The sequence below is a fragment of the Python bivittatus genome, unplaced genomic scaffold (assembly GCF_059951505.1).
Source record: "Python bivittatus isolate LINGU-HERP-01145 unplaced genomic scaffold, Pbiv_v1 ctg000610_np1212, whole genome shotgun sequence".
In the NCBI taxonomy this organism is placed as follows: Eukaryota; Metazoa; Chordata; class Lepidosauria; order Squamata; family Pythonidae; genus Python; species Python bivittatus.
In genome coordinates this window covers 3,045,214-3,066,567 of record NW_028277088.1, presented here as the reverse complement: position 1 = coordinate 3,066,567, position 21,354 = coordinate 3,045,214, and the positions used below count along the sequence as shown (strand labels likewise).

Below are 21,354 nucleotides of genomic sequence, written 5' to 3'. Positions count from 1 at the left end.
TCTGCATCTGTGCCTTTTTATGATTTCAACCATTACAAAGACATTAAGATTCTTCTGAGAGGCAGTCAAGCAAAAAGAGAAAAGCCATTTGATTTCGTTTGATTGGCAGATAAAAGGAAAGCTGTTGATCATAGACAAAGAGATCCAGAGTTCTACATCTGCCTAATAATGACTAGCCAAATCCTTGCCATTATCAACATTATCTGGGGGATATATAAATGTGGAAGAAAGATCTATCCAGTAGAAGAGAATATGTGCAGCCCAAGGTTGAACTGTGAGTTCTTGGAGCTCTCCAAGCTTGGCTGCTTGCAGACATTTCATTACCCAACTAGGTAACATCATCACTGGCAAGTAAACAACCAAGCTTAGAAAGCACCAAGAACTCCACAGAAAGATATACTGCATAGATTACAGAAATCTTCATCCCACAGATCTCATTAAGAGCTACATGGTGCTCTGCAGAGTTCTATCTAGACATTATTTTTTGATATGATATTCAAATAAGATGAACCTGTGAATTGGCTAATATACATATCCATGACGATAGACAGGATTTGTGCCTGTGAGGCTACTCTAATGACATTTAAAAAAAAAACTTTTATAAGAGTTAAATGCCAGGTTGTATTTAGAAGTCCCTTTCGAAAGCAATATGCTCACCTTGAGCCTATACGTGCAGAATGAATCAGATCATTTGATAAATTATTCCAAACAATGGTCTCCATAACAATAGAGCTTTGGTGGAAAAGGAAAAGGAAAGCTGGAGCAAAGAGAATATGTAGCAGGCATTAGGTAAACAGGGAATTGATGGTCTCAGATATACATAGAAGCCTGGAACTGGGAGAAGCCTTTGTTTCCAACTCCTTTGTTTCCAACCATTTGCTCAGAAATCCAAGTTAAACTTCCCTATCAGATGAATGACTTTTCACTTCTTGACTTCACCCAATTTTTTGATGGAGGGAGAACAGGAGAAAATAGAACATACTGACTTGTAAATAAAGCAACCAAACCAATTCTAGAACATCCTTCCTTCAAATGAACTTGCCAGCAGAACAAGAGAAAGAAAGATTGTAATACAAGCTGCATCTGAGGGATTGACTTTAACAGATCAGATAGTCGGTATAGACTTGGGGTCAGAAAAAATCAAGATGGTGACTGCAACCATATTATCAAAGCCCTGTCCCTAATATATGTAATAAAGGAACAGGGCTTCAGTTGCATGCTTGCAGACACCATCTTGACTTTTTTGCCCCCTACCCCCAAGAAGGTCCTGGGCTGCATTCTTCCAGCAATAAGCTTAAACATTCCTTCTTTGCTTTGAGAAGATGACATATGTGACATTCCTATTAAGCCAGGTCTGTTTGCTTACACGTTGTGATCATAGTGAATTGGTCCCATAGAGCCAAGAAGAAGGAAGGAAGGAAGGAAGGGAGGGAGGGAGGGAGGGAGGGAGGGAGGGAGGGAGGGAGATGGACTAGCAATCAGAAGATTATTAGAAGGAGTTCAGGACACATTTTTAGTTCTCTTTGAAGTGGGATTCCCCTCTTCCTTCAATTTGATGTAATGAAATTGTTGCATGCCAAGGATGAAAACTAGGTTAAGTTGCCACTTTCTTCTTCAGGAACAATTTCTTGAAATGTTTAACAGCAAGTGCAGGGGAGATAAAGAGAGGAAGAAAAGATTGCTAGTTAAAAGGCATGTTAGTACACAGTATTTATTCTGAAACAGTGGCATTCTACAGTGGAGATCTGTGGTTCTTAACTGACTTTGGCCTGCTCAACGCCTCACAATTTGTACCAGGATGTATCTCAGGATTAATGAGAAGTAGACGAAAAACACCTGTAAAGTGCAGTTTTGTCCTGTTTGTTTTTCTCATAACCCCAAAATACCACTAGACCTGATGGGATGGGAAAAAACACATTTGCATGGCCAATAAATACAGATTGATTATTGGGACATGCAGAGGGGTAGCACATCACAACACAAATGTTAATATATATATATATATATGTATATATCAGCACTTACATGATGATGGTTTTCTTGGGCACCTTAGTTTCTTGTTCAGTGACTACAAAGAAAACAGTATGAACAGCATGGGGTTAAAAAAAAAGGCAAAAGCTCACACAATCACATTAACTTTGTTATGCGAATCTAGAAAAAAAACCTTGAGTGGAAAGAATTTAGAGAAAAACAAACAAACAAACGCCATCCCATTGCTGATTTCTGTGTTATTTCCGAACTTTCGACCAATTTCAGCAAATTGTGATGACCAGATCCACAAATCACTTAATGGGTGAACACTTGCAATGTCTTAACTGAAGTGTTTAACTGAAGGAGTTAAAGCTAGTTAAGAGCTGGATTCTAACCAAGTGACATACATAAAGTCTTAGTGGGGCACAAACATGTTAAATTCAACCGTGCTGGACTGAAAAGAAAACACCGAGTTAGAAATAATTGTTTTGAGTGTGACACAGAGATTTGCCATTTGAAGGGTGTTATGATCACTCTGCAGCTCCAAACTTTCCCAAAGTGATTGAAAGAGCTTATTTCAAGTAGGAAACAAATGTTTTACATTCAAAATAATTGTCTTGAACTTGAAGTGGTTTAAATTTGAAACCATTGGCGCTCCCCTGTGCTGGTTCCTCTACTCTGCACGCAGCATCCTCTCCCCACCCTCTCCATATCGGTAGATTTCTTCTTTCTTGTGATAGTCTACTTGTTAAGGAAGCACAGAGTGGTCCAGGAGGGAAACAAAGAAGAAGCCAGATTGAGAGTGAGCAAGGGCTAGAGGATAGTTAGTCAGCATCTTAAGTGATTTGTGGATCACAATCTAAGGCTGCTGAACTAATATAGCTTCGGATGCCAGGGCATCTGTATCACGATTGTTGGTTTTCCATATTTATATCCTGATTGCTTTCCACATTAGGATATTTTCATCTGCTTCACAAGCATTTCCATCTAGACATATGCCATGTCAGAAAAGGGATTGTATTGTGTGTCTTCTAAACATGCCATTAGAATATTAATGTGAGGGTTTTCTATAATGGTCTCCTCCATGTTTCTGAACTAAGGCAAAAGTGACAATTCTAGCAGCCACTTTTTCCAAAAAAGAAGAGAGCACGCTATAATGGCTTTCAAAATGTGGATTAGTAAAACAATATGGAAAGCCAAAAGAGGCTCAAGTGATTTACAATCACATGAAGCCACAGTTAAGCTCTGCTAACTTTATGGGTAGAAAAAAGGTGTGTGTGTTTTTAAAAAGGAGGATTTTTAACAAGAAAAAAGGCCAAATTGAAATATTCAGAAATAATTTCTCTCTTTAAATAGTATTCAACTGAATACGTTCAAATTCTCCCTATTTGGCCAGATAAGTGCTGAGAAACAGGGATATCTGTGGAGGGGAGGAGTCAAAAAAGACAACTTGTTAGCCATGACCACTCCATTGAAGCCCTGCCCCGTTTTATTGTGTGTCACAATGAATGCAAAAATTGGCAGGGCTTTAATTACCCCGTCATGGACACCATCTTGACTTTTTTGACTCCCTCCTAGGGCACTGGGGTTTAGAAAACACATTAAAATCTGTGTCAAAATCTAAACTCTCCTGACATAATTTTAGATGAAAGCAGAAAAATGTTGAATAAAATGTTCACAATTTTTGAAAAGTTGAAGCTTTGTTCCTTATCAATATCTCTATCTCTATCTTATTGTTATTGTTTTATTATGCTTGAAAGTGTATGTTTCTGAGACAGAAATTAAGCAAAGCAAAACACCAGGATTTAATGTATTAGTATGCTGTACTGGACTTTAGTATTGGTTTTTTAATATTACATTTGAAAATGTAAACCTATTCAAGATATTTCTCATATTCCACATGCATTCTTGTATATGAGGTGGGACCTACATGGACTTGTAAACTGCTGAGTTCTGCCAAATCATAGATTTGTGAGCAAACTTACATTGTGTTGGAAATATACAATGCTTGAAAGGAATCAAGGATTCCTTTAGACGCATAACATAACCCGTCAGCTTCATAAGTAAGCTTCAGCAAACTCTTCCAGTTACAAATGAGCTCCAGAATTACAACAAAGTTGAGCATTTGGGTTCCTGCTATGTGAAATTAATAAGTGCATTGCAAGAAAACAGTTTGTAAACCTCAAAGCCTTGCTCTAATAAAACTGCATTCCATCTGTCCTCGGAGTAATAAAATTCACCTTAGTACGCTGGTATATTTTGCCCCATGTCCACTTCATTTGCTTTTTAAAGGAAATTAAAGCATATGTGGCATAGTTACAGAGACACCTCAGGATTTACTCAGTCCAATTTGTAATAAGAAGAGAAAATTAGCATTACACTGGCCACCTTTTCCTCTTACAATTTTCAGAACCCCTTTCAAAAAAATGATGCTTATGATATTTTAACTGCATTTAGCACTGCAAAGCAGATGGACTTGAGAAGCAGGTTAAAAGCTGTTAAGTGTGAAAGTTGAATTACTCCAGGCTTTAGCAATTAATGTGTTATGCTGGCTAATTCAAACAATATAGGCCAATAAAACAGAGATGTATGAAGAAAAACAAAATGAAACTCTTCAACAGGCAGAGAAGATGGTATCCAAAAAGCCTTTATTATGTCTCCTTCAAGTTTCCCTGGAAAAGCAAAGTGTCATTTGCACTATACATTTATCCAAATTATACCAAGATTTATTGATTTCTTATTTGATAAGGCAACAGGTAATGTATTAAGAAATTTTCAAATTAATTTCACCACAGGATACTAATGGAAGGATATAGAACCCTTTCTAAAATGCATGTAAGAAATTTTCAATGAACAATACTTTAAATTAACCATACCAGTTTAGTCACTACAGTTGAAAAAGTTATATTTTTCAGATATCAGTTCTGACACATATAGAGAGTAATGATATTCACGTTGAATCATAAACTAGGGAGACACACCCAGATAAAAAGATTGAACTCCTGAACACAATGACCCAAGGAATTTCTTTTATCTGAAATATCAGTCTGAAACCTCTAACAAACTGTCAGCTGAAAAGAAAGGAATGATTTTTAAACCAGATTTCCTCTTTGTCAAGGACAACTGTGAATCACCAGCCAGTGGCAGCTATAACAAGCCCTGATGATGTCAAAATGATGACACATGCCTATGATGCCATTGCATCAGAACCTCTGATGTAGATACTTAAGTCATGTCATTTGCATGATGATGTCATAATTCAGGTGTCATTCCCCCTGCTTTGCAAATACCCAATCTCACCAACAATATCAAGGATGCTTAAAAATTTGCCCTTCCCAGGCAACTCAATTACAATTTTTTTTCAGTAGCAAATCCTAACAAGAAAAGCCCTGTAGGCTTCAGAATTAGTAATACCTAGAAAGGTCAAGAGAATACTATATTCATAGCATTATTAGAGGCAAACTGTACTAAGCCTTACTACCCGTATTTCTGAATCTCAAAACAAACAAACAAACACAAATGTAATCGAGCTACTTCCTTGTTTTGTAGGAAACCTGGTTGAATTCCTCTTTGGGTATCTACTCAGACATGACAGCCCACAGTTTTCCATAAGTTATAAGGTGATTGTGCTCCCATATGGAATGGCAGAGCTTCATCCACACCACTTGCAGCTGTGGCTGAAGCCACTGATGCTGTGCTTTAAGTCTAATGTGTGGAGAAGTAAGCTCTCATTAGACCCTGGAGATCAGGATGTGAGGAAGAGGATGGAAATAGCAGTTCTTTAAAGTCTCCAACAAGATAAAAAGTGAAAGGGTGTAAGATCAAGATAGCCCCACCCATAAGTCATTGAAGGAACAAGTTCTGGGAACTCATGCCCCACCTCTCTTTCCACTATAAAGATTATTTGAGTTTAATTGGCAGTTGTCCCAAAATGCAGAAGAAAATTATTCTCTAACTTCAGCCACAGCTCAGAGGCTGCTGGATCAGATGTAGCCAAAACAACCCCTTTCAAGCACGGCCATCAGAAACCAAAGGCTAGCCAGGCCACAATAAAGCTTCATCTATTGAACTGGTCTCCCTCCATGACCTTGTCCATTTACTCCTCTCCTCCCCCTTCCCCACTTCTCATTTTTGTTTCTCGTCAGGAGCCCTTTCGGAAACAACAGTACTCTGAAAAGTTGGGTGAAATAAGTAGAATGAAAAGACCTCTAGAGGATAGGCTTAAACTTCACTTCAGATTTGTGCAACCAAGAAAAATGTACCCAAGCACTTGCAAGAAATAGACCACAGTGCAAAAATGGTATCTAGCCAGTTTGGTCCAGTTTGTGCAAACTGATTATTCAGAAATGTAAAATTGATAAAATTTAACAGCAAGGCAGAGGAAGTGATATGGGAAAGATAGGCTCAAGGACAGAGGGAGCCACATTTCTGGTTCCCAACTGACTACAATACTTAGGCAAACTCCTGTTGGTGAGCACCCCTAAAGTGTCTCTTCCCATTTGGAGATGGGGCTCTTGCTGGCTTTCAAATAGGAACTGGAAGTTTCAGTTGTCTGCTGTTCTTTGCCCAGCCTCCATGGAGTAAATGCATGTCAGAACCAATCTTCCATGGTGCTTTTTGGGCAGAAGAATTGGAATTGCAGTTGTCAGTGTGGGAAGAGAGGACAGGAAGGGCAGACTTGCAGGGGTCATGCAGAAAAGAAAAATGGAGGAGGGTACAGAGGCATAAAAATGCACATTAAAAAAGGTGAAGCTTTGATTGCGTGGTCACAACCATGTTGGCTTTTTTGACATCCTCCCAAGGCCACTCCTGGAGGGGAGATGTGAAATTGGGTCCTCTCAACCCGCAAGAATGGAAGAAGAGACATCTTTAGCCTGAAATCTTACTATGATTTACACAGGAGTAAAACCTATGGTATCTCATGGGGCTTTCTTTCTAGGAGATCTGCACAAGTTGGAATTATCATGTGAACCACTTGCTGCCTAGCTGAGATAGCAGAGGGTTTGTTGAATATCCCCAGATGAGGGGATACCCAGATCATCTGCACTTTGCTAAAACAGGACATACATCTTAGTAGCATACAAGCTCCATTTAGTCCAACCTAAGAACTGGACAGGAGAGAAACCTTAACTATTGCTGACTGCTGGAGGACTAGGGAAGCAAATCTGAGGGTGAGATCATAAAGTAAACCTGAATGACTACAAGATGTTCTGCATCTGGTTAATATCAGTGTTGTGGGTGCTGAGCAGCTGATGGTGTTCTTATAACTTGGGTAGTTTTACCTAGGTGATTTTCTGTGAAGGACCCACTGTGAGCTGGCCCACAATCAGTCTGGAAGTATTCCACCAAGAAATACAATGCCAGACCAGGTGAATGCAATCACATAATTCAGTTCAAAAAGGCAAACAACAAACAGGAATACAACATTTTCTGAGATAAGACAATGCACCAATTCAACCCTTAAATAGCAACAGGGATTTAACGACATAATCAGAGAGCAGATCAAAAGGCCATACCTTCAATTGTAATGGCTTGCTCTGGTCTCTTCTCTTGAGCCAAGGCTGCTGCACTCTGGTGGTAAAGGTGAGCACCACCCTTTGCGGTCCCTAACCTGTTTATCAACTGAAGAGAAGTTTGCAACACGAGTTAGAATGTGTGTGGATTTCAAGCTAAAGAAGAAAACCAACTCCAGTATGTCACTCACAAATCTAGGCAAGCAGTCACTTTGTGCAGAAGGTACATATCAGCCCTTCAAGCTGGGCCAGGACAGGAGACAGACACCACAAGAACTACTGGAACTCTACTGCGTTGTTATAGGGTCTGATAATAGAATTTTGAAAGCCTGCCTGTATGGGGTGCACATTTTCCACCCATTTGAACAGAAAGTCTGAGGGAGGGGAGCCCCTTACACAAAAAATCAGGCTTCCTATTCCCAAACAGCAAGATTTAATGTGGAGGAAGATGATGAACCCTCCTAGGGGTACTTGGATATCAAGAAGAAAACCTTGGATTATAATTTTCCACTTGGATTTATACCACATCTGAAGTTTGGGTTTCTTTTAACACAAGGCTTTAAAATATTAGATCTTCTCTATGTGGTCATAATGAGGTTGGATCTTTTTACTTTTGGTAATTATTAATTGATTCTAATGACAGTTAAGATTATTTTATACATATTATTATCCTAATATGGGGTTCAGAAAAATCTTGTTCAGTTTTACACAGCATGTAAACCTCCCTTTATTTCTTTCTGGATTTCTTTTTGTTTGTTTCCTTTTGCTGTTCCTCCCTTCCTTCACGGTTTGAGCACCCATTAAAATAAAAATTAAAAACTCAAAAATAATTCTTGCATTAGATCTTTATTTTATGTGTTTTGGATGGCTCCTTTTTTGAAGAGACCCCAGTAATGTAAATGTCTTGTCTCCTTATATAAGGCCCTATACTACTAGGAGTGATTCCAGAAGCAGGCTGCCTGTTAAGTCTGCATGTTATTTATTTGCTTTTCAGGGTTTTTTAAAAATCTTTGTTTTCAATACTTGCATTTACTGTTTTTTAAGCATTGTTGATAATGTTACATATTTTTCCCTTCTCCTGTAATTCTAAGCTCCTCTGAGAACACAAGCGCTTTAGAAACAAATAAAATCAAAGAATGTATTATCTCTGTATAAAGCTAGTTGTCATAAGCTAGAAGGCAAAAAGGGAAAAAGTAAACCAAAATCACTATCAGTAATTTGGATGTAATCATATTACCTGGGCCAAATTACAATGATTAATTACAAGTGTAATTGTTCTACTTTAATGAGAAGATAGTTTTCCACACATATGTTGCTTCTACAGCACCTGCGTGTTTCCCTCCAGATATGTTTAGGTGTGCCATTTTAATCCAAAAAACAGAACAGGACTGAGTGGTCAGAAAAGTCAAAATAATGGCCACAAAGGTACAATGAAAGATCTGCCGGCTTTTTTATATGTGCATAAAAACAGGCAGAGCTTCGATCACACTGTAATGGCCACCTTATTGATTTTTGTTACTGTACCCTGTGAGCATCCCTGAGAACAGGACTAAAGTGTTTTTAAAAGCTCCTACAGTGCTGTAAACCAATTAAATCCCCCATAACTTCTATTTATATTTTTCATTCTGCCTTTCTTTTTAATGAAAAAAAATCCAGTCCTAGTTCACCTCCTGCTTATCCATTTTGGCCCCAAATTGCCTGAGTTTAACAGGACTTCTTGCCCAGCAAGTGCACGCAAAGTCTTCAGCCCAGATATTTTATGGAGAGGTTCCTATCCCATAACACATTAAGAAAAAACAGAGAAACTCACCTCACACTCATAGAAACCTTCATCATCCTTGCAGGCGCTTTTGATAACCAGGACAATGACGCCACTTCGTGGCTCACTAAAGCTCTGGTGTTTGTTTGGATCGGTGAGGAGATTCCCATCTTTATACCACCTGGCAAGGAAATACAGACTGAGTAAGAGAGTGGGACAGAGTAAGATGTGGCAGAATAAAAATTGGAAGCAACAAACACTTATTTCTGTATTATTCCCTATGTGGTTCTTCTCCTCCCTTGAAGATGGGTTTCAGAAGGTAAAATAAGCCTTTATACCATAGAGTGCTAGGAAGTTCTATTCTGTCCCCCATGTTATTCAGCACCTATCTGAAGCCACTGAAGAACACCTGCAAGAGCTTATGGGACTGGGTGCCATCTTTACATGGATGACACCCAGGTCTTCTTCTCTTTCCTTTCTTCATATGATGTGCTCAGCTTCACAGATGGCTTCTGGCTGGAGTGGAACAGGTTAAAAATGATCCTGACAAGTCTGGATTGGATGGTTGGAGGAAATCGCTCAAATTTTCCTGCATTTGGTAGGGTGATTCCAAATGGACCTCCTTCCAGACTGGCACATGCAGTAGAACTTCAGTCAAAAATTGTAGCTCCTATATGTAGCTTCCTCACAAATATGAGAAGCCATTGTTTTGAAGAAGTAGGACCTAAGGAGCAAGACCATCGTTTGGAGATGTTCTCTGATTCTGTGCTCTCCTTGACAGTGGACAGTGGCAAGAAACACTGATTTTGACTGTTCTAGCAACTATGACTACTCTTGGAGAAATCCAAGCTGGTTAATATTATCATGTATTGGCTGCCTCCTATGAGATTACTGCCATGTGCTCTAATGGAGATGCCCTTGAAAGAAACCCAGAAATTACAATGGGTCTAGAATGCTTCAGCCAGCTTTCTGTTGGGTGTTTCTCTGTAGGAGCACATTCTCATGTTCTGGCTAAGTTATACAGGCTTCCAAGAGATTCCACCTTAGATTCAAGATGCTTGTTATGACATAGAAATCACAAGTCAATTTGGGTCCTATTTACTCAAAAGAATGGCTTCCCCTATATCCAAGGAGCTACAATTTTGGAGTAAAGACCTACTGTATGTAAGGTTTGCCCCGTTCGACAGAGAAACTCCCGTGACACGTGTGGTTCACAAAAGAGGTTTACTCATGCGTAACGTAGCAGTCACAAGCAAAGCCAGGACTGGCTTGGTACAATTGCATCACTCGTTATATTCCCCCCTTCCCGCGCTTTTTTCTGCCCCGCGATCGCGTTACCGCTGCGGATTATCGGCCCCCCAATAATCCCTCTTGATTGTCCATGATGGCAGGTTCGGTCAGGGTCCATTGTCCTTGATTGGCAGTCCCCTCCGGCTTGGGTTGGTCCCTCCCCGTTACGTGCAAGCCCGAGGGTTCTGTGCTGCGCGGCGATCTTGTTTCGCTGCCTGCGGCCCCGTTCATTGCTGGCTCGCGCCGTTATCAGTGTATAGTTAAAGCTTCCGCTGCGGTTTTCCTGTTTGGCTGGGCGCAGGTGGCCCATTAATTAGCGGCGCTTTCAGTTCCTCTTTTCCTCGCTAGCTACCGCCGGTGGAGTTCGCGTGGTCTGGCTGCGAGCTTCCCCGAAGCCCCGTGCTGACCGAACCTGACACTGTACACCTCAGACTAGAGGAAGGTCCACTTGGAATTTCCCAGAACCAGGACCAGCTGTGCTGTGAAATTCCCATGCCCTAACTTTTCCATCTGACTCAAATCAAAAGGAATTAAAGACTTAGTTTTGCAATCTAGCTTTTCCTACATAACATGTTTGGGTTTTAGTCTGTCTTTTGGGGTTTTAAGCTAATTTTATCATTATATATTGTCAGGTCTCTTTTTTTAATTAATATGGCTTTATGATTAATATTATTAGTTTTTAATGATTTTTAGATTTTTTTTTTAATCATCATTGTTGATTCTGGAAACTGTCAGGATTTCCTCATTAACTCCCAGAGGCTGGCTTTGCTGCAAGCATGCAGTACACAACTATGACAAATAAGTAAAAAAATTCTAGGAATCATTCCCCAAACCTCTAGAGGGCACTAGGTTGAGGAAAACTGACTTAAAAGCTGGTTTGGCATTTGCTTCATGATTAGTCTTTTTTTTTAAGCTGAAAATTGTTAATGGGGGGCAGGTTGGCAGGTAAGGAAAGAAGCGAACACAAATGTGGTATATCTATGGAAAACCTGTCCTATGCAAAGTTTCAAACGGTGTTTTGCTTGGTGGAAGCTTCTAATAAATGCCCTATTGAAGCTGCTTCCGCTCCTAGAAATACCAGCAGGGACCTCTTCACACACACACAATTTATGTTTAGATGTTTCTTCTAGGTAATAGAATGCCAGATGAGGCTTCAAGGTGATAGAAAGTGGCTTGTTGAGACAAATCATAGAATTATGAAGTCGGAAGGAACTTCAAGGATTATCTAGTCCAACCCTGTGCAATATGCAGGAAAACCAATTAAATCATCTATGAGAAGTAACTATTCAGAGGTGGAGAATTCACAACCCCTGTAGATAGACTGTTCCAAGAAGTTATTGTCAGGAAGTTCTTCCTCTTATTTAAATTAAATCTAGCTAGATACATCATATACTCATTATTTCTGGTCCTAGTGTCTGTAGCAAGGGAGAATAGTTTTCAACCACCTTCCCCAAATCTTCCCTTTATGTACCTGACACTGATATTGTGTCTCTCCTAGTCTTCTTTTCTTTCAGTTGAACATCCCAGGTTCCTTCAGCCTCTCCTCATAGGCATGTCCTTAAGTGCCTGCATCATCTTTGTCATCTTCTGAACCTACTGTTACTTACTGCTTCTGTCCTAGGAGTACTGCCAAAACCCTTAATATACTGATATGTTTTGTGGGGAAGTGGGGCTTTTAAAAAGTCAATATGTAAGAACATGAGCAGTGCTCAGCAGGAGGAGACCTCTGGCCCACCTAGTCCAGTAGTCTGTTCTTCCAGTGGCCCACCAACTGCACAGGGAGGTCCACCGGTCTCCCAGCAAACACCTTCAAAAGCAGTCCCACTGCCATCAAGGCTAATAGCCATGGGGCCCAAGGACTTCCATGAATTGTTCCAACCCATTTTTGAAGCCAGCCAAGCTGTACTAAGCACCACATCTTGTGGTAGCAAATTCCAAAGTTGAATTACATATTGTGTTAATAAAAAAAATAGAATAAAGAAAGTCAGTAGAACAATGTGCCACCATTATTCAGTAGTGTAATCTAGGGGACTCTGGTGATCTCTGTCAAAGTTGCTCTCCACCATATGCAACCTACAGAGTGCCCTCCCTGTTCTACAGTCAAGAGACAAAAACACTTTGGAGCATGGGCTTGATTATTCCCTTACCTGATTTGTGGGTAAGGTGCCCCTTCAATAGTGCATGTAAACTGTGTGTCTTCACCATCAGCATAATAGGTGTGCTTCATCTTGTTCAGAAACCTGGGAGGCACTGGAAATTAAAATATATCATGAGAAAGTTGGAAGCTTTGTAAAAAAATAGAAGAGTAAGTAAAAGGCTCTTCTAAACCCATCTTCTATAAGTTGGGAAACAAATTAGTTTCCACTTGGAAGCGTGATGCATTTGAGAGAAAACCTGATTGCCTGGACTTTATTGATACATTAAGTTACTTGCAGGTATGAATGTCCATGCTGCCAAGGAGCAATCACTAGCTACAGATTGTGAGTGTGTGTGTGTAGTGCTGGTACCTTGAACAAGAATTTTCCCAAGGGTGCTGGCACTGCCTGCTGGACTAGCAGCATAGCACAAATATTGCCCTGAATCAACTCCGGTCAGGTTGTCAAGAATCAAAGTACAAGAACCATCTGGATCTTCAATGATGATGTGATGAGGATCCACTTCTACTGGCTTCCCATCTGCAGAGCAAGAGGAAAAAACATCCTTCTGTGAACACAGGATTGTATTCAGGGTTGAATATGATTATGAAATGGATTCTCTTTATTTATTTTTACATATATAATATCTTCATTCTGTATACATCCTTCTATTATATTCTCTCTGAATCATACTGTGCTCCCTAGATATCCTTCAATTAACAGCTCACCAAAAAGATAAGCCCCTGTTAAAATTAGTATACAGTACTATTATTTCTAAGGAACAAAGGGAAGAACAAGATAAGGGAGAATATAGACTAAACCATCAATTGGCACCATTGAGAAGTGATAAACAGAAACAAACTAAAGGAAACTTTTATCTATCATGATTGCATAGCTGGTACCAATAAACAAGGCCTTATTTCCTTGAGAAAGAAACTGAAAACATCAAAGAAGAAGAAAACGCATGAAGCTGGAATTAAGCATGTACTAATATTTACTGCAAGAAACAGCACAGATACCATGACATAGATAAAAGGTGGAAACATGGCAACAGAAAGGTGAGATTTTCCCACAAAATGCCCTTTGTAATCTTCCAAGTCCCTTTTTTCCACTAAGTTTGGACATTGCATAAAAGATCCCTGAAAGTTTTGTAACAGAAAAAGATTCATGGGCCATTTTAGTATCATAATAGTCAACTTGAAGTCTGGAAAAGAGTTTTTGCAAACATTGCAAGTTTAGAACATTGAGAGATTCCTCCCATATCTGGTGCATCTCCTGGTCCTCACAGGTGGTTACCAGGAATAGTCTCCTTGCCAAAAATTTACAGCTTCATTCTGACCTATATATTGGGAAAACCAAGACTGCCTAACCAGCACTGGTTATACCTTTATACCAGGTGACACCTGGTTTGGGGGTTCCTGTGACTCGGCAAGCTAACTTGACAGTTTCACCCAGCTCAGCTGTACAGTCAGCCAGTTCCTCCTCAAAATCTGGTGGATCTGAAAGTAAACATATTTAAATCCATGGTCTTCAGGGATAAGCACTGAATGGGAAAAACACCACAAAGAAAACTTTAGTAGCAGTAGTCTTGATTTCCCCCCTGAGTTATGCTTACCCCATACAGGGAGACTGATACGTTGCTGGATATTACAGATTTCCTTCACCCATGAGTTTTTGATGATGACGGTCCTAGCTTGGAAGAGGTACTTTCGGACTGAATCTTCCCGTTCGTGCCAAATCTCAAACGCCCGGTCATCTCCTTCAACCAGATCATTAACATCGATGTGTGATAGCTAAGCAATATGAAAATAATGTTACAAGCAACCCAGGATATTGTTCACATTCACTGTAGATCTTACAGCAGTATACATTCAAAAACAACAATTGACTATCTAATGCTTCTGTCCTGTGATTAACCTGCATTTTTCAATTAACACCTGGAAGAGACGCTGCTTAGATGAGCTAGCTCTTCCTATTTACTGTTGCAAGCTGGGTGATAAACTTCCAGCTCTAACCTCAATCAGATGTAATTATTTCCCTCTTCTGTTGTAGCAGGCACCCAGTATAGATTAAAAACACAAGGGGAGGAAGTAGCATTACATTTTTCCTGCTTTTTATGCAAACAGGGGTGATGCATTTTTCTAACTCTAAGTGTTGTCATAGCTGGTCAAAGTGAGACCTCTGAACAAATGACTAATTTTGTACACTTCCACTAGGTGACAGGACAGAGTGCTAGTGACTTAGGGTGTTTCCTAGTTTTCCACTTGGAAGTGAGAAACTGAAGTGTCTGTTTAATTCAAATATGGATTTAAACTCCTCTGGAAGTGGTATGCAGAAGTTGAAATCTCACAATAGAATTACTTGTTCAGTTAGAGATCAACAGCAGCATTCACACATATGCAACTTGGTTAACTGTATATTTGGATTGTTTTGTGTTTTTTGAGACTTACCTTGTTGTGTAAATCAAGCCTGTTTAATTAGTTTGTGGTACAGTACATTGTGCAAACCCAAGAAAGAGGTTTATTTGATCACTAGATTAGATGCATAGTATTTTGTTAAATGGCCACGTACAAATACTGTAGATTGGAAGTGAAGTTTTCTAATACGTGTTCTTGTTGGTTCCTTTATGTCTCCTCTATCCCAACAGGTGTTTCAGTGGGTGGGAGTGGGCAAGGGATTAATCATGCATTGCATCACAAAATAACAACATTGAAATGCAAACCCCACAATTTAACTTACTGGTGTCCAGTGTCAGCATAAAAGAATGAAAAGCCAGAGTTTGCATCATAGCATTGCAATGCGTATTGATGGGTGTGGGTGGGTGGGTGGGTGGGGGTGAGTGTGTTTGTGTGTGTCATTAATGATTGTATTGGAAGCCTATGTCTGTCACCTGAATTATTTATGTGGCTAGTTTAGTATCTAGCTGCATTGCACTGAAATTTGAGCCTCCAAAGTCACATCAAGGAACAATTCAATATTGTTCAGATTGCTTAACCTTGTTTTACTTAGATACAAAAGTAGCCAGAGAAAAGAAAGATGATCATGAAGGAAGGAAAGGAAACATTAAACCTTCATCATGTTCTTGAAGATGTAGCTGTAAGCATCTGTCTTAGTGTCTCGCTTTGGCTTGCACACAAGAAGGTAACTCTTGAAGAGAAACATGTGTCGCTTGTGACCCTTCCAAGCCATGCGGGCCCCTGGAGCTCCTTCCCATACGATGAATTGTCCCTGGAAAGAAAAGCAAAAGGTGTGGCAGCCTGTTCCACTGGCTTAATAACTCATGATCAGAAAGTTCTTCCTGTAATCTAGCCTGAGTTTTAACCCTTTGGTTCTGGTTCTGCCCTCTGGGCCAACAGACAATATGTCCATTCTTCATATAATTATTACAGTTTGGGGTCCAATTCTCCAAAATTCAACCAGGACCTCACATTAAACTGCTTCCCTGGTCACGGTTCCATTTATTTTTATTTTATTTTTATTTATTTATGTCTTATCTTTCCCATATGACTCAAGAGCAGGAGTTTTCAAACTCTGTAGTGATGTGATCGCCCAAAATGAGAAATGAATCTGGATACTCCTCCACAAAAAACTAATTATTTCCTTAGGATTAGGGTTGGGCAAGAGAGAAATGTGTCATTTACTTTAAATAATTAAATACTAGTCAATATATCAAATAAAACAATGATAGGACATTGCCACTTGGGGGTCCATGTGAGTGTGGGTCAAAATCTGCAAGAAGGCAGGCACATCGTTGTGACCCAAGCTTCACCTCTTTAGTGTGTGAATGCATGTGTACAAAAAAGGGCGGATCTTGGCAATGCCATACCTGTCATCTTTCATGTATATGGTTGCAATGTTCTTACAGAAGTTGCTGATTGCAACTTTATGAAAGAACATTTCTACTGATAAACACAACAATTAAATTTAAAACCATATTTTTGGTTCAGCATAAAGAGCCATAAGGTTTGGGTATAGACTAAGTGTGTAGTTGTATTATCAGAATGAGACTTCCAGCTTTCATTTACCTGGCGGATGGGCTCCCCTAATATTTCCAGAGTTCCTGGGTAGTTCTCTATGAGAGAGATGTGAAGGTTGTTTTCTGCTCGTCTGTTGAGCGCAGAAACAATTGCATAAGCCTGTTCCAGAAGGGCACAGTTTTGAGTATTCCTTGCTTTGTTTCGGATCATCTCCTGTGAACACAAGAAATGGTACCATTTACATCATTCGAGTCTCGCCTTTGATGAGTATTTGCAGCAAAAACATGGTTGAATGAACAGGAAGTTCTGGACACTCTTCTTCTATCAGAAGCATTGATGCAAACTTGCTTGCCAATTAGGAAAACTGAGCAATGTGTTAGATTCCCTTCAGCAGATTGGTTTACCCAGAAGTGCTCTTCAGATCTTGTTATTTGGGGAACTGATTGAGATCCAGCTGAGGTTCTCCTTAACTCTCTTCTCCTCCCCAAAGACTAATAGATAGTTGCAGGGAAACACTGTGGAATGTATATCATCAAACTAGTGAGGATGGTGTATAACAGGACATTTCTTTTGTGAACCCAGAGCCCCATCCGGAATGGGTGGACCCCAAAAACCCCTCTTTGATATCATGGATTTTTTAGGAGAAACATGAGGTTTCTTAAGCATTGTGGATGTTCACTCTAAAGTTATGGAAATACCTTCCTGATATGGGACCTGGCCCTGCTCAGATCAAGGCCCTCAACATGCCATCCCATGCTGGTATGGACAGCACATCAGTAGAAGTTGTGCACCATAGTCTATAGCATCTGGTCACAGCCTAGCAGCCCTACAAGGTTGACCAAATCAGGAAACTGACTCCACAGAAAAACTATAACTATACTTTGTTGAGATAGGCTATAGCAACATAATTTTTCTAATTTTCCCTTCACTCCCTCTTATACCCCAGGGAGTTGGAAGGGAGCCAATCTGAGACTCTTTCTAATACTTTACCACCTCCCTGGGCTCAGTGCATGCTTCTGCACCTGTTGTGGTCTTAACAGCTTCTGGACGGTTTCTCCAAATTATTTCGATGCCTCCCTACACACAGCCTGGATCTAATGACAGTGGGTCCAACATAACCACAAATCTAGGCTGTGTAGGGAGGCATGGAAATGATTTGGAGAAACCATCAGGAAGCTGTTAAAACAAGTGCAGAAGCGTGCACTGAGCTCAGGGAGGTGGGAAAGTATTAGCGCCACCATATTTACTTCAAGGCCTCTGTGTGGAAACACTAAGCTAGAATGTTTGAACCAGAATAACTATGCTGTACCAGAAACAAGGGCTCTGTTCAATGTTTCAGATTCAGTTCCAAAATGGTGCTTCGGAGCACACGGGGGTATGAACATAGCACCTCTCTCAGCTCTTTAAAGCAGCCATGTTTTCCTTTCCTGGGATTTTCATTGCACTACGCATCTCTAATAAATACACCTGTGAAGTCAAAATCATGATAATGTGTAAAACAAGGGGAATCCCTCCATTTCCCTCGCCAGTAATGATGTCAGTCTTCTCTGGCAGCTATCTGGATTGGAAGCAAAGCACAACTCTCTCAGATCACTGATTAATAAGATTAATTAAGGGATTAATTTAATTAAGATTAAAATATTAATATAAGCATTCCATCAAGTATTCTGTTCTCAAATGAGAAACCTATATATATGTAGAAATTAGGGTGGGAAGCCTCTGACTCTTTTCTCCCACCTTTTAATATAAGATTTGTCTCTCTTCTGAGAAGGCTGACTAGCCTGAACCTAGAGGTTGTTTACAAAACAGCTATAGCTAGTCCTCAGCTTACCTCCATTCATTCAGTGACTGTTTACAGCAGCACTGAAAAAATGGACTTACAACTGGTCCTTGAAGTTCCAACTGTTGCTTCCCTGCCAGCTTCCCACAAGCAAAATCAATGGGGAACCCAGCAGGGAAGATCACAAGTTGCCCCAGTAAGTTGCTTCCGCCATTTTTTCTCCCAAGGAGCCCTCTACAGAGTACAAGATCCCCACAGCACCCCGCACTCTCCTGCAGCCACTACTGGCCCTTCCACAGCCTCCGCCACCTGCCTGTGCTCCCTAGTGCCTGCTCGCGGCACTCGCACACACACCCTGTACTCCTTACCTGCGTCACTTAGTGACAGCAATCCCAGTCCCAGTTGCCATCGTAACCTGTACTAGACTAACTGTACTAGCTTCCTTTGAGATGTGAGAACCAGCTGTTGCAATACCAACCAATTGCAGAAGTTATTAAAGTTGTGCTCCTCACCTTGATTGCTGTTTGATATTTCTGGATCCGGATTATTGGTCTCTCTAGATAGTGTTGCAGAGGAAGTATCGGTGGCTGAGAAGGATCCTCACTGGCTAATGTTCCCTCTATGTATCGCTGGAGAGAGAAACATAACAGTAAGGGATTTATCAATTCAATTTGCTTGTCATCCAGGAAAACCCTTCATTCCTTTACAGACTACGCAATTACTCTATGCTCATCCTGAACGCTGGTATCATTGCTCTAATAAGCAAGTGACTAGGTTCACTGGGATCTAGGCACTTACAATAGCATTTCAGCAGCATACAAGTAGAAGGGCCTTATTCATGTATTGTTCTGCCTTGCTGCAAAGATGCATATAACATACGCTTAATGTACAAACTTATAAGACTGTTTTTAAAGAGGAATGCAATCCTTGGCCATTACGTCCAAGGAAAATAGTTGTGTGTTGGTGAAAAGTCCAGAAGAAGATGCTTTCAGTTGGGAGCGCTCTCACCTTATAAAACTCCTGAACTGCTTTGCTGACCACAATAGACTCGGCTTGAACGCGGCCCACCAAGAATGGGATGTATTTGTCAAATTCTCCTTCATGTTTAATGAAACACATGGCCACATCGTCATCAGTGTCACACTTCTGAAGCTCCGGGAAAAAGGTGCTGTGGGGGACAGCAGAAAGGAACAGGAGAGCAGGATGTGGAAGCCATAGCAGGTAATCCTATACTCCTGGCTGGAGCTTCTTCTCCAGCTGAAGCATCCTCCATCACTCAATTTAGCAGCAGGTAAACACAATCTGATCTGCCTTGTCCAAATACCTTCCTTAAAAGTCCACAGGATATGGTCAGAAAAGTCAAGATGGCAGACATGACAGTGCAATCAACCTGTTATTTTCTGCAGTGCACATAAACCCTGCAAACAGCCCTGAAAGGTAGCCTTAACAGAACAGGGGAAGAGAAACAAAGAGGAGATACAGAATGTTTTCCCAGGAAACAAGATTGTGGGTGCCAAGACTGAAAAGGTCCTGCACTTAAATTATGATCTCTTGCACCTCAGTGGGAGAAAGAACTAGGCACAGGAGCTCCAGCATTGTGATTGAAGCCTATAGGGTTTTATTTATTTATTCTACTTGCATACTGCCAAATCAACTACGGACTCATGGCAGTTTGCAACAATCAGCAATAAAAACCACCGTAGAGCGGAATCAGAATTAAAATGTCCACGGTGATGTATAAAATAAAATATAAATAATCAGAATGCTAATCAAATTGCAAAAAATGCACAAGATAATTGAAATACTCTAATTAATCATAATGAAACCACATAGATAAAATAGAAGGATAATCAAATAAAGTAAAAATAAGAACTTACATGCTACACAACTTGCAAAAAATATACAAGATATAATAATAACAATAATAATAATACACCTAATTACAATGAAATAAAATAAAAATTATCAAATCAAATTATCAAATAAAAATAAAAACCAACATGCTATTCGAATTGCAAAAAGTACACTAGATAATCATAATAATTCCCCTAATAATCATAATGAAGTCCAATAAATAGAAGGATAATCAAGTAAAGTAAAATAACAATAATATAGCTAATGCATCCCAAAACATTATTTCTTAAAAACTTTACTTGAGTGAATAGCATCATGCAGGTGCTCAGGAGTTCCTATGACCCTACTTTTTCTAGTACACAGTCTTTTTTTTTTTTTTTTTAAGCCTTTTGGCTCTTCTTTATATGCATCTGCCTCACCCGTACGTACTTGGAATGAAAGTGCGCTATGTCAGTAATATTTCTGAAAATAATGAGCTTCTGGCTGGAAACAGCAGTAGGGACGACAGGGCAAGTCTCCGTGAACTGGATGTGGTGGGTTTGGAGGAACTGCAAATCCTTGACAAAATCCTCCTCTGTGCCCAGCAAGTCTTGAGTGATAAGGCTAAACATCAAAGGAGAAGCAGAAAGAGAAAAGGAGTGAAATTTGGTAGAAATACATCCCATCCTTTGAGGGTCACAATCTGGGAAATTAATTCTAAATTTCAGCAGATAAACATGAAGGTATTCAGGTGAGAAAGAAAGGGCTGGGTCGGGGGACATCTACCATTTCAGAAACATCTACAGTTCAGATTAAATCTGCTTGAAACACATTTATCTGTTTAACTACATTTGCAGCTACAGAAATAGACAATGCAGAGGAGACAAAATAGACTAAGGATACCTCTTAGTTTGGTGCCATTGAATAGGGCTTGTATCCTAGTGACCTCATGAACAAAATGTTTGCAAATTTGATTTGTCTTTGGTGCTGACATGTAATTTTTCTTAGAGCTGGCCAGAAATCTCTTTAATCCAACCCATTCCCGTTCCCCACTGCCTTCCCCTTGTTTTCCTTCCTTTAACCTTAACAAACATAC

The 21,354-nt window shown here is 40.0% G+C and overlaps 1 protein-coding gene across 1 annotated transcript in view; it reads right to left on the bottom strand.

The window, feature by feature from the left end:
* Positions 1–21,354, bottom strand: part of OBSCN (obscurin, cytoskeletal calmodulin and titin-interacting RhoGEF) — a 220,370-nt gene that overhangs the window by 63,217 nt on the left and 135,799 nt on the right. The window contains exons 78-88 of the mRNA XM_088150514.1: positions 20,709–20,882; positions 19,434–19,593; positions 18,938–19,054; positions 16,694–16,858; positions 15,738–15,896; positions 14,284–14,461; positions 14,054–14,167; positions 13,041–13,208; positions 12,681–12,783; positions 9,295–9,424; positions 7,488–7,593 (exon numbers count right to left, since the gene is read on the bottom strand). Coding sequence (XP_088006640.1) covers positions 7,488–7,593; positions 9,295–9,424; positions 12,681–12,783; positions 13,041–13,208; positions 14,054–14,167; positions 14,284–14,461; positions 15,738–15,896; positions 16,694–16,858; positions 18,938–19,054; positions 19,434–19,593; positions 20,709–20,882 — 1,574 coding nt within the window. The remainder of the gene's footprint in view (positions 1–7,487; positions 7,594–9,294; positions 9,425–12,680; positions 12,784–13,040; positions 13,209–14,053; positions 14,168–14,283; positions 14,462–15,737; positions 15,897–16,693; positions 16,859–18,937; positions 19,055–19,433; positions 19,594–20,708; positions 20,883–21,354) is intronic.